General features: G+C 39.2%; 1 protein-coding gene across 1 annotated transcript; it reads left to right on the top strand.

Moving 5' to 3' along the window:
* The first annotated feature begins 9803 nt into the window (after positions 1–9803).
* LOC106489008 (probable G-protein coupled receptor 141) lies at positions 9804–13636 on the top strand. The gene is made up of 2 exons (XM_067292444.1): positions 9804–9860; positions 12689–13636. The coding sequence occupies exons 1-2, from the start codon at positions 9858–9860 to the stop codon at positions 13634–13636; spliced, it is 951 nt and encodes a 316-aa protein (XP_067148545.1). The 5' UTR covers positions 9804–9857.
* The last annotated feature ends 776 nt before the right edge of the window (positions 13637–14412 follow it).

Below are 14412 nucleotides of genomic sequence, written 5' to 3'. Positions count from 1 at the left end.
TGTTTCTGATACACAGCTGAAATCAAGTTAATGTGAGGATAATCTTACATATTTTAGGCATGGGAATAGAATGATTACTAGATGAGCTCAGATGCCCAATAACTTGTCTATGGGAAACTGAATCAGAAAATTAAACGGAGATTGCTTTTGATACAGAATTCATTATTTTATTGTCAGCTGAGCATAGCAAAACCTTTCTTCTCAAGTGAAATTAAGAAAAAAAAAAGGTTTGAGCCAAAACAGTAGAAACATAAGGGAAAATCTGGAGTGGATATTGAATAGGCATTGCTTTACCTGCACTTTTCATTGTGCTCATGACACCTAGCAATGAATGCTGGGATCTCTCACCATGAGAGCTGTAAAAGTCATTGGATCGGTTTCAGTGACAATCCTGATTTCGTGGTGCAAGGAGAGAAGAAAGTTAGTTATGTGAATCTCTCCTCAGTGAGTAGCTGCTTCTCGCTTCCAATTCAGTAGCACAATTAAGCACATTAGCTCTGTGCTTTGTTTTCCTAATCTCCTCAAATCCCTAACACCACAGAAATCAACAGGAAGGCTATTCTTGGGGTATCTTCTCTATGTAGACATACTCAAACTAGTTCTTAATATGCTAGCTTGAGAACTGGAAGCAATAATGCTAAATAAACATGTTGCTATGTCCAGCCTAATAAACCCCGTTGAGAAGCTAATGGGCACAGCACTCGCCCTGATGTGACTATTCTGCTTTGGGATCAGAGCTTACATCTCCACAGGGTATCTCCTACACCACGCACTGTTGCACCAACTTACGTTGAAACTATTTTGGGCATCTCTCTACCATGCTGCACCGACTCCATATGGATTTTACAAAGGCCTGGCATATAAATCTATCTGGTAGGGCTTGTAATATCATACAGAAATGTCCTGTCAGTCTGACTTCAGTTAAGATGAGCTGGTAAGAGCTATAGTGAATAATGATGCAAAATATTTACACAATTATGCCTTCCAGCCATTGGAGATCTATACAGTACTGATATCAAATAAACAGGATAAATTGAAAAGAAGGAAGTTAGGCAGGGAATCCAACTGACCATTTATTATTTTTAATTCTATGTCTTACAGAGAGGTCTAAAGATCAATCAAGAATAGGGGCCCAGCGGCATGGTGCTCTGTGCAACTTAAGAGCACAAAGCAGTCCTTGCTCTCAAGAGCTCCCAAATCAAAAAGGCAGATATGGGCAAAAACTATCACACCCAGTCAAACAGCATGATGGAGTCGTGTGTCAACTAAATGGGGAGAGAGACTACGGGACAGCAAGCGAGGAGGACACGATGGGAAGAAGGGCAGATGTGGTACTCCTCCCACAGCACAGAACAGCCCTTACTCTAGCTATTTCTAGGGCTGCTCCAGCCTGGAGCCTCTAGCTGCATCCTTAAATATTTCAGCTGCACTTCAGATAGGCAAAAGTCTTAAAAAACATATCAGTAATGAGCTTATTCCTAACACAATTAGTTTCACACTTCAGCAAATACACTGAAAAGCTTAATCTAACACAAATGCTTATCATTAGCTCAGAATAGAAACCTCCAGATTTAACAGTAAAATGAACCATTTCAGCCCAAACAATTTCATGTAACAGAGCACTCACATGGATACAGTGCCTTATTTTATTACGCATTCTTTAGCCTTCCTGATTAGGAAAGGCTTTTGCACATCAATGTACTGTATGAATGCAATGCTGAGCAATTCCCATGCAGTAATTCCTCATTTCTGAAAGAAATATGAGGAACTCTAAATTCCAAGTTCCCGTCTAGCTCAGCTGCAGTGCCGCAGTTGTGCATTTCATTGTACTTACGCTGAGGTAGGAAATCACCTTCAGGATCAATCCAGCACTGCTGGTACTAAGCTTTGCTTTCTGTACTTTTCATTTGCAGACGCTAGACTAATGCATGGAGGTGTGTTCCTCTGCCAACACAGAGAACACATTTTACTACACTAAATTTCATAAATATCTACATGTGTATATTCAGCATGAGAGAGGTCATTACTAGAATGATTTTTTTCCATCCATGTGATGATAGCATTTGTATTACCTCTGCAGTCAGAAATAAAATAAAACAAAAAGATCCAAGAATAAAATAGTATTAGTGATTGCAGTAAACATTTTGAAGGAGAGTAGCAGTAGACTTGTGTTGTAACCATTTTTAAATAATATACTTTCTTACAACATGCTACCTGCCTCAGCAGGCAGTTGGTGAGAGGCTAGCATGCAGTTCAAACAAGTTTTAGCATAAGCACTGTCTTTTCAGGTGAAGAGGACTTTTTCTTCTTGCAAGGGCAGATATTGTGTACGTGATTTCATTCCCTGCAGTCTAATGTCAGCCTTACGGCAGGAGTAATGCCTCTCACTGTCAATCAGCTCCTCCCTCAATTTGTTTTATCCTGTTGAGAACAAGCTCTGATAACAAGTGAACAGCTGTACTGGATTCCCCATGAAAAGTGTGTCTCCTGAAAAGCCTACTGGCATGCGACAGATGGGAACTAGCAAAAACCTGCAGAAAAAGTTAATATTCAAGCTGGTGAGAGATTGCTGGAAATGTGCAGTTATTAAAAGTAAATAAGATGCCTTCTCAACAGACCCATTTAGACTGGAGTTTGCACTGCTATGTTTTGTATATGGTTCTGAGTGTTCCTCAGTAATAAACACCGAGGCCAGACAAGAAGAGAACATGAACAGGTACAGGGAAAGTTAGGTGAATTATTAGTGTTAAAACAGTTGTTTTCTCCATTTGTGATTTCCCATATACACACTATTAAAGAAGTACAATACACTTTGATGTGGATTTAGCTTTTGCTTTGCAGTACTTCTCCAGTGAAAGATCTGGCTTAGGGAAACAGCTGAATAGAAACTTGATGAGATTTTATTTATATTTTATTCTTTAATAAGGAACCAGGTGTAATTTTGGTCCTTGCAAAAGAGAGAAAGGTAATGAGGTAAACTGAAGGGAAGACAGACATTCTCCACAGCACTCTGGCTTAGGTATTTTTAAGCAAAGCTTTTTTGAGTAATGATGCTCAGGGATGGTAATTTGAAAAAAGTTTTTTTTCCTCTCTAAATTAGAAAAGGGAACTAGGAGGAAGCCACCAGATATATTTCCACTTATCAGATGAGCTTGAATTTATATCTCTGCTGTGCAAATGTGTGTGAAATGAGGAATTGCAAGTCACATTGTCCTACCTATACTTTTACAAAATGTTCTTTCAGATGTGTCACAGGCAGTATTTCTCTCTCATAGAAGGCCTTACACCTCCTTGATGACAGGCACAAATCACACCCCCTTCAGCACCTAGATAGACACATTTTAAGAAACCTATTATCTACAAAGTGGTTTTGGTTGTTATTGATACCAAACACTTCCTTTGGTAGATAATTAATATTTTTCTGCTCAGGCACTTGAAATAGTAAGGCACATTAGAAATATGAATCAGAAAATAAAATTTTGTTGGTTGCAGCTACTATAACTACATACTAAATTTCTGATATTCGTATAAGCAGCTGATCTTTTACTTACTGATAAATTGCAATTAACTTGTCACAATTATAGCTTAATAACTGATTCAGTGAGTCTACGCACAGTACTGCATAGTAGGAACAGGTCCATAGCTGGCACTGGGATGCTGAGGAGCTTTGAGCTTCGAGGGAGGAGCTCAGGATGTAGCAGACGATGCTCTCAGGCTTTCCATGTATCTCATCCTAGGAAGCAGAAGCTGTCCTTGCTTGAGGACACTGCTCTGACACATCCTAAGAAAAGGCCTGAGGAACAGGAACATGCTTGGTGTTGGTCAGCCCATAGGGACACCTACCAAAATCATCTCTTTCACAGTCAAACACATATGACAATATGGGATTTTCCCCAGTTTATGGGAGAATAGCTTAAATTCAGATCTCTTGTCAAGAAACAGAACCTTGTTTTATCTGATCAGCTCCCTGATATCTCTATTGCAGGAATTTTGAAGGTGGTTTCAGAGGAACGTTTCTTCATGTCACAATTGCTAGTGGCTGCTTTAGATTCAGTCACAAAAAGGCAAATTGAAAAAGCAGGGCCTTGATCAGCTCTCCCACCAGACTCAGTCAGAGGTGTTATGGGTGAAAGTGAAAATACACTGTATTAAAGATAAGACAGTAGAGAGAAGAATCAAGCTCAGGGCTCACTACAATACTAATACTATGCAACTATGCAATAATGCCTTGGCTGATATAAACATGTTTATATTAATAAATACCAGGTGAAGTGCTGGCTCTGAGTATCTACCTGAAACAAAGAAGACTAGAAACCAAGTATTGAAGGAGGTGTTTGATACTACAAGGCCTGATTCTTTCACAAATGTAATGGCGAGCAGGGTTTAGCTCGTGATGTAAAAGAAAATGACATAATTAAGGAATAATTTGCTACTTCTAATGGACTTGTCTGTCTGACAAAAGTCCGATCAAACTCGATTTATTCAGGAAACAGTCCTTAGCACTTTGGGGAATATTTCAAAATTCACTCTCCACAATCCCAGACACTCCTCTGTGGGCCTGATTCTCTTCTGTCAGTTTATATCAGCATCATCTCAGTGTCTTCAGGAGTGTCGCTCCAGGTTTACCCTCACGTAACTGAAAGAGTCAGGTCACCCACAGAGAATTTAAGGTGTTCAGGTGGAACTTATTTTTTTCTTTCTGCAATCTGCATAATTAAAGGAAAGAAGTAGCTTTCCAAAAGGCCAAACCACCGCGTCTGCACAGCCTACCATCCTGTGTGGTCCACTTTTGAATTAGCACTCCAGATCCTTGAGTTCTATCCCAATAAATGCAGTAAATCAAAACACCTGGGTTGCCATGGCTATTGCGTGTACATCTCCAAGTTCGTAACAGATGAAAAAATCACTGACAGCACATATTATGCCTGAGCACAAAGGGCATGGTTCTCATTTCTCAAGGATCTTTTACACAGACCAGAGTAAAAGAGCCTGGGTGCTACTTACATCTCAGGACAAATAGTCCTTGAAATGTGGGCCAGATTCTCAGCTACTGTTAAACAGCCTTGGCCTGTGAAATCCTTGTTATGATATGAATTCAAGTTATGTGAAGGTTTGATCCAAGTGACATAATGTGACTATGCAAATCTGCTACAATACTCCTCTTTTAGATTTTGGGGTGTTACTAAGACCCTCAGCAATTACTGGAAACTTACAAAATATGTACGTTTCTAGCAGCCTGCGTTTAAATTCAGCTGGCATGTGATGTTCTAAAATAATCACATTCTGTCACCAGCTTAGTACATTACTGGTGAAACGCTAAACATACCAGTCTGTAATCTATTCTTTGAATCACAGGGAGAGAAACATTCTCCAGAGATTATACATGCCATAGCTACATCTTGGGCAAAATTGCATCAATTTAGGAAGGAAAATGAATTGCAATCATGCGTACTAAGCTTTCTATACCTATTTAGAGTTTGACACTAACTACAGCTTAGAGATGAAGAACGATAATGATGTCTGTCCCAGAGCAAACTCTGGTATTTCAATATTTGTTTTCATCCTCAGTCAATATAAGAGTTCAAAGTCTATGTCAGAATGCAAACATAAGGAAAAATGTCAACCTGGAAAGGCCCATTTGTGATGACCACTTGGGAAAACAGCATTGTATCAACAATATTACACAATTTCAATAAAACATTCAGCTGCTTTAGGCTACCTGCAGATCTTTAAGACATGGCTTTATTCTCACTATTAATCAGGATATATTTATTCTAGAACAAGACCTACAAGGAGCCAAGACAACCTGACTAACTCGAGAAGGTACAGAACTTGAATTGAGGATATCTTAGCTTTATATGTAGCTTTGCCACAGAGGTTTCAGCTTTTCAACTGCAACAGGAAAATAATGATATGTATGCCTTTTCATAGAGCTTTGTGATCAACCAAAGAAAGATTCTAAGTAAGAGCTAAGCATGATTATTATTATTAAATAATATTTGAACATCTCTTTAGCTGTTAGCTACTGTTAAAATTGCAAAATGGAAAAAGATGGTCTCCATCATATTACCAGTCTTTTGTGAAGTACCACAGAACAGTATGTCCCTTGTGTTTTTTTAGTCAATTGTGAAGCAATCGGATGTAGTCAGTTAAGATGTTCTTATGTAAGATTATATCTGAATGTTGAATGTTGATACCCTTGCTTTCCAAACTATTGAATTCAAATATAATGATGTGTTCTGAGAGAAACTAGTAAAGACTGCAGGAGGGCAAAACTGGCCTTGCACAGACTCATAACAGAGACTCAGTTCTGGCATTAGATACCTTTTACCACACATGCCACACAATAGCCATTGCTCTTGACAAGCCTCCAGTATTGACAAGGCTAATGCTTTTTTTATAAAATCTCCTAGTTTCACTTTGCTAGGAGTGTACAGGTGTAGCAGTTGCACTGAGTCCCAAGAGATCCTGATGTGGAGCTAAAACTTGGCAGAAAGCCGGTTGCTTGGCTTTACAATGAGCTTTGCTTCATTCCTTACACATTGCTGTCCATACGACAGTCATATCCCAAAGCACACATTCAGTCAGTCACAATATAGCTCCTACCTTGCTCCAGTCCTGCCCTGCTTTCTCAAAACACTCTTACAAATGATCCTCTCCATGCTGAGGAATAACCTGGGTCTGCCCACACCTAGTCTCAGGTTGGCAAGCCGTCCGTGCCTCCTTAGACCACTGCACTCATTGACGCAGAGACGGCTGCCCTGAATTCCGCAAGCTGGAGGAAACGCTGACCTTGACAGCTCCTCGCCTCCCACTCACCTCTCTACAGACAGCTTCTTCCATGGATTTTCCACTGACGCCTCCCTCAACAGCCCCTTCCAAATGAATGTCTGTGTCATCTATGGGGTAAAGTAGATGTGTAGCAGTGATCACTTTGGGCAATTGAAGAATACAACTCTACAGAAACCGGAGGCTTTGAAGGCTTCCTATGGCTAACATATAGCTGGAAATTAGGGAATCTTGTGTGAAATGCATTGGAGAGGTGTTCTGATAGAGATGACTGGGAGGGGAGAGTAACATGCAGGCCAAGTTGGCATTTCTTTCTCCCGTGAACTCCTCACTGGGAATGCAACATGGAAAGCTTCCTGAGGCTGCATGCTCACAAGCAGCCCTGCCCTCACGGAGCCAAGGATCACAGTTGTTGCTTTGTTGTAGGTGTTCAAAGGAGGAAGTAAGACAATGACGCTTTAAAATAGCAGGTATTTTGCTTTCTCTTCTTAGATCTTATTTAAAATTAAAAGCCAAGTAAACAACACTTGAAGCCTAGAGATAAACTCTAATGTGTAAGTACATACAGAATAAGCAAAAGGTTTGGTCTGCAATGCTTTTAACATGATGCTTGCAACTTAAAAAAATATATCCAATTATCTAGTCATTTTATTTTAAACATATTTTAGAACTTTTCTGCACAACTGCTTTCATCATCATTACTTACTTGTAATTTCCTAGTACAGGAAAACCTTGTTTCATCCCATTTTATGTTGTTATGCTCTAGTTCTGTACTGCCTCCTAAAAGCGGGAGGTAATTTTTGGTTTTTGTTTACATCCATCTTTGTGCATGTCTTGGGTTCGCTACCACCCATTCTGTGTAAAAATCAGAATGGTCGGTTGGTTCTCTTCAGTAACACATAGCTAGAAAGATAAATGATTATTTTTAGGAAGGTTCCATGACTTCTGTTCTTGTGTAAGAACAGCAAAAATCTCAAACAAAACAGGACTGCATCTACATGTTTTCTACTCCATTCATTTTTGTAACATCTACTTCAATAGATTGGATTTAAACCAGAAATTATGAGGAAAATGTTGACACAGTCATCAGTAAATGAACTGCTGAATGAGTTAGAGGAATTACTAAAAGTCGTTTGAAAAAAATCAGCATGTAAATACAAAGTAAATATACATTTGATATTTCATATATTTAATATGTAATGTTTTCCTTTAAGCAGACATTTATACTTCAAACTTTAGATATGAGTGGTTATTTTGAAATTAAAAGAATGCTACACCTATTCTAGTGGCATAGTCTGCGTTACCATAACACAGCATAGAATTAGAGCATATTGAAAAGCAATTACAATGCTTTCAACAAAACGCAGCTTTGTGACTAACATGTTTGTGACTAACTGAGATGTCTGTGAAACAAACACACATTTTAATCAGGTTTTTATTAAGCAGTGTTTGTATTTTTGACTGTTACCAACCTAGTCTGGTTTGATGCACGCATGTCAGTTTTGAGAAACACCCCTTTTTTCCATTTTATTAAGTCTGCCAAAAATAGAAGTCTTTCGTCTGAAGTGAACTTTTTTCATCTCTAAATTCAAATGAAACTTCTCAGTTGGGTGCATACAGAGTACAAATGCTTCTTCTTTAGAACCAACTGTTGGAACACATGAAAATCAGCGTGCAGCCTGCCAGTCCTTCAGCAGATACATACTGGCGGGTAAATTTTGCCAACACTATCATTATACAGAGAGTAGAGCTCACTGTTTGGCAGGGATTGTAAGAGTGTCATCATTCTTGACAAATTAAAACAAAAAAATTTTTTGATAAGTTGATACAATGTTGATGTAACATAATAATAACTGATGAACTATTTACTGGTTGGGAAAATACTAAATAATGAAGAGGACAAGTCAGTAACAGACTGATCTGGATTACTCTGTCAGGTGCAAACTAACAACATGCATTTTATTACTGCCCAATGTAAAGTTGTTCATCTAAGAACAAAAGAATATGAGCACAATGTTGATGGTGAGGAGGCAGTTCAGTGGGGAGCCACAAGTATGACCGGAACAAAGAGAAGATAAGGTAGGTCAGCTAAGCATCTATAGAGAGAACAAAAATTCGACAAAGGGTTTTTCAGTCTGGAGGCAAAAACATAAGCAGATACTATGCCTGGAAGTTGGAGCTGTACAAGTTCAATCTAGAAATATGGTTCATCCTTCTTTTTAGGAGATGGATGGTTCATCCTTTATTTTTAGGAAAAATAATGATCAAAACAAAAAGAAACATATTACTGAAGGTTAGAATGAATTTCCTTTTACTGGGAAAATTTTGAGAGGAAGAATCATGTTTCTAAATGACATGTTCTGACCTAAACTCAGAGCAATCCTGGGAAGTCTTGTGGACTGTGCTACATAGAAAACAACATGGAAGGAACATAATGGCCTTATATGCACTGATAACTGATGAATCTTGAATACACAAGAGTCTTTTTACTGATAGTATTTCTGAAAGAATCCAGCATCTGGCTTCTTGGCAATCCATCTGCTTTGTCAAACTAAAATGTAGATATTTTGGCAATTTCCCCAAGCCCCTGGCATCAGCAGATGTCTCTTTAACCGCTATGGCATTCAAATGAAGTGGTTGCCCATCATTGCCTCATTGCCTTTCAAAGCCCATGTCCTGCAGAAGTTTAGCCAAGTGGTGAGAGACAACACAGAGGAAGACCAAAACTTGATCCAGAGCTTGAGCAATATCACTGAACTGGCTGTAGCTAGAGGGGGATGGGGTAGAAAGGCACCGACACAAGAACACCTCCTTGAGGAGCAACTCTGCTTTTTTACAGGCAGTGGGGTAAGTTCTGTCCTTGCTTCTTCCTTTTTTACAGATGTCAAAAGCTAGCATTAGTGTGCATGATGGAAGAAGTCTGGATGGGGTAAAGCTGCAAAATACAATCCTGAAGGAACTCCGCAGTGCTTCAGAAGTTGTTTTTGGCGTGGGAAAGAGGGAAGAAAGGATGAGACTGAACTGAAACTCTGTGAACAGGGTACAGTCGCTCTGTAGCCTGCAAGGTAATGGTAAGAAATTTTAAAAGCTACTTTTAAACAAGTTGTCTTCAATACTGAAGCAGTGCTGTTGCAGCTGGCTAGAGCTTATACCAGCTAACGTGGTCAAGGGACTAAGTAGCATAGGAGAAGACCATTTCTGAGATAGCTTCATACCATGTTCAGTGGTCTCTTCTGTTGTTTCTCCTCTTCTATATCTGTTTATCTCCTATTCTAATATCTGTGAGATATTTTCCTGCTCTTGGAGACTTCTACAGGTCATGCTTCCAGTCAGGTTCTGTATATAGCCTATTGTCATATAATTAATTAGTCTCCTGTAAAACCTGGATTCATTCTCATTCCATGCACCTCCTGTTAAATTCTGACCAAAGGGCTTGCTAATTGTAATTCAGGTCACTAGGTCGTAGCTATGTGATTGTCAATACAATAGGAAACATCATCTTAGCAGAAAGCAGCGTTTCCTCTCTGAAACATACTCTGTGTCATGCTATACTCCGTATTCATCATGCAACAATGTTTCAGCTGGTTCCCTGTAGTAGTGGGGAGCTGATAAGCTTTTTTCATATGTCAGTTATCAGTAACTTTTTTTTTTGAAGATTAATGAAAATGAGATTTTCTACAGAATCTTACAATAAAGGGATTTAACGGTGACTGCAATATTCTGCAGAAACCTACATTTCAGTGTCTAGGTTGCTTATTTGCAGACATAAATAGGTCTCTAGCTGTCCCCCTAATAGGACTGTCCAAGGAAAATGTCAGTTATCTGACTTCTGCTTATCTTTTCCTTCCTGCCTTCAGTTCAGGTTTCACTGTCAGGCTCTGAACAGTGACCACGAGGGGTCCTCCCTCTCCACACACAGAATTGCTGCCAGGCCTGCTACCACCAGCCCACATTTGCAGCATATTGCCTTTAGGGCTGTGGCACTTTTTAAACTTTAAATATGCATTTTAAATTAAAACAGTGTGATAATGCCACTTTTTAGAGACATCTTTGCAAATTAAAGCTGAACACTTGAGAAACTGATGAACAGTTATTGCTAATCCCTTCTGGCTTGCACGGTTATGAGGCTGAAATGCAACATCTTGGAAATAGCAGAACTGGAAGGAACTTCTGTGGTTTCTGATGCAATAGCTGAAATATGCCAATCAGCAGCCCTTTTGACAAAAAGAGCTTTCATTGTAACCTATTTTACACCTCATAATGTAACACAGAATATACTTTTAAACAGAAAAGGTCAGATGTGCCAACCACTAACACATGCAATTTAAGGCACAGCAGTTATATTTATACTGGCTATAATGAAATATCTGTAGTCTTAGATACATTGGGATAACCAGAGAATATTTGACTTTTCAATGTACAAAGAGATATTGGTTATTGTAGGGGTAATTGCTTAGACATATTGCTAAGAAACAACAAACAAAGTCTGAGGCATATCACAGATATTAATGCCCCACTGTGAGCAAAACCAGTTTAGAAAACTATTACAGATATTTCCTCTTTCCCACGAAAGAGGAAAATATGAAAACACCCTTTTCCCTTTCCACTTCAGTCAATATGTGCTACCTAAGAATGGAAATAACTTAAAACATCAGAGAGATGCAGGAACCATTTTGTAAGGTTAACATCACTGCAGTATTAAAAGATTCCAAAAACCCAGCCAGGAAAAAATCTTGTTTCACAGATGAAATGGAAGACATACCAAAATCGTTTTAAATTAGATAGTTCAGATAGCAGTAGGAGTATAACCGGGGCAGCATGGAGCTCAGCACTGTTTAATTTCCCCCACTTTCTTTCTGTAACTGTAGTGTGGACATCCTTTTGACATTTTCATAAATGCAAGCACGCTTCAGGATAACACCCGACCTGAACCCTTCCCCTCCAATGCACTCTTATAATACTTCAAAAAAACTACCAGAAATCAAATTTAGAGTTATCAGAAATATATTTAATCTCTCTTTGAAACAGCAAAGAAGCATTACTTCTATTAAAAATGTATAGCACACTTATTAAACTTGCTGTCAACTTTCAGTTAGCCTCAGTCAGCTTGGGCTAGGCAGGCTTATTTGTACTAACCCAGGATGTCCTTTCTTAACATTTTCTGACATCCCATTTTGCAACACTTTGTTACCACATAATAGATGTGAAATGGCCCCAAGCACTGGGACAGCACTGCCCACGCTACTAAATCTGGCAAGACCTGAGCAGAATCACCATGGAGCCTGAGTATCCATGGTATTTAATCCATTAATCAGATAAACTGTCCATGGAAAAGAAGGAGTTGACTGTAATGTGTGCAAAACTCAGCACTCAGTAACAAACCAGATTTGTAGCTTTGATAGAGCAACATACGGTTATCATCTGGCTCTGGGAAGAGAGTATTTTTGTTGCAAATAAACCAACTGATGAATGAGTAGCAGAATTCTAACAATATCTTGGATATATAATATATATATATATAAATAACAAAAACATGCAGATGCTCAGAAGAGAGGAGAACTAATAACACAGAGACTTCAAAAACACGGTAATCACATCATTTGTCCAAGGACACCTTCTTCCCACCTAATACTAATTCATGTGTGTTTTTAAGGGTATGGCTAGTAAGATTTTAAGGTCTAGAGCAGCTTCTCCTCCCAACCTTCTCAGCCATTTTTCTCTAGGCAGCAGAATGTTTGGATAAAACTACCCATTAAAGCTTCTTCTGAGAGTGATCTCATCTAAATATTTCCAGGATTAGCTCTTGAGCGAGGGCTAGGTGGAAGGCTCTGCTGGCTTTTCAGGTGGGCCCTCCTCACTCTTACCTCACCTTAGTCTTTATGCATTGTTTCATTTTTAGGAGATATACAAGGAGGATTTCAGGAACATGATTGAAGAGAATATAACCAGTAATGGATCCTTCCCTGCCTTCCCTCACACCAGCACCATGAGGGCCATACTGATTACAGCCTACTCAGTTGCATTTGCTGGAGGTGGGATCGGATCCATCGCAATGTCATTTGTGCTAGTCAAGATGAACACTCTGTCTGTGACCACTACAGCAATTATTAACCTGGTCGTAGTGCATGGTCTTCTTCTCCTGACTGTGCCCTTCCGGCTGCACTACTACGTCAACAAAGAGTGGGTCTTTAAGATGCCATTTTGTAAAATGGTGAGTGCAATGGTGCATATCCACATGTACCTGACTTTCCTGTTCTACGTGATCACACTGGTGATTCGGTGGCTCATATTCTTTCAATGGAAGGACAAGGTGGAGTTTTACAGGAAGCTGCATGCCATTGCAGCAAGTGCTACAGCGTGGGTCGTGGTCATCATCTTCTTGGTGCCGGTCTTCTGTGTTGAATATGGACGCTCAGGGAGATACGATGATAAAACATGCTTTAAGTTCCACAAAGAGCTACAGCAGGATAGTGTGAAAGGCCTGAACTATACCATAATTGTGGCTGTAGCCTGCATTACTTGTGTCCTCTTGGGCTTGCAGATTTTCATTCTGGTAAAAGTGGCAAGAAAATTCTCCTTCTCCCTCTGGTCACACCAGGAGTTCTGGGCCCAGGTGAAAAACTTGATCTTCATCTGTGTTATCATAATTTGCTTCCTTCCCTATCACCTCTTTAGGGCCTACTATATACAGCACGTGAATGATTATAGCCAGTTAGAAAGCTACAATGAAGTATTTTTGAGTCTGACCTCCCTCAGCTGTCTAGATTTGTTGTCATTTGTGCTGAGTGGAAGCCGTCTCTTTAAGCAAAAGGTATACGTACTCCGAAGCAGGTTGACTTGCTGTTAGCTTCACCCATGTGTAGCGTGCATCAGCCTGGCAGAACATGGTGCAGGACAGAAAGAGCAAACCCAGTCCTAAACAAATCGGTGTGTGTGCCAGAAATGGCATAATACACTAGCACAGCCCTCTGCCTGCCTATTCACCAAAATAATGGGGCTAACTACCTCCAGTATCTCAACTGGTAAACTGGTAGGGTAGTTCCTGGATTTTCTCAGAGCACAATCTCACGAGTTGTAGATATACTTGGAGGAGAGACAGCTTTCTTTAAGAGGGAGCAGAACGTATGGGCTCTTCTAATTTACTCTTAAAATCATTACTTGTGAAGTCAAAGGCACTAGAAGGAAACTCAAGAGAATTTGCAAATAAAAAAGCACGTATTAGGCATGGTTTTTTAAATACAAATTTCTATATAATTTTCTATATTTATTTCTTGTTCACAACAAGCTCTCATAAAATATTGGTGAAAATATTGTTCCTCCTGGATAGAGCTGTTCCTCCACTAGAATGTCAGGTGTAACTATCCAGATTAACTGAACAATTCAATCAACTCTTTAAAAGCAAAGAAGCAATATATATTTATTTAGTGAAAGAGATCTTGAAATCACCTTTTGAAGATGATATCGTTACAGGAGAAAAAGAGTTTTGGTTCTCTTTCCCATATTGTGAAAATGTCTCCTACAGTAAAAGTTACATGTCACTACGGCAATGGACACTGTAAGTTCAAACCAAAAGCCTGTGGTTTTATTTACAGAATTCTTTAATTACAAAAAAAAAAAGTAGTT

This window comes from Apteryx mantelli, chromosome 2 (genome assembly GCF_036417845.1).
Source record: "Apteryx mantelli isolate bAptMan1 chromosome 2, bAptMan1.hap1, whole genome shotgun sequence".
Lineage (NCBI taxonomy): Eukaryota > Metazoa > Chordata > Aves > Apterygiformes > Apterygidae > Apteryx > Apteryx mantelli.
The sequence above is the reverse complement of the archived record's forward strand: the minus strand, read 5'-3'. Positions and strand labels throughout refer to the sequence as shown.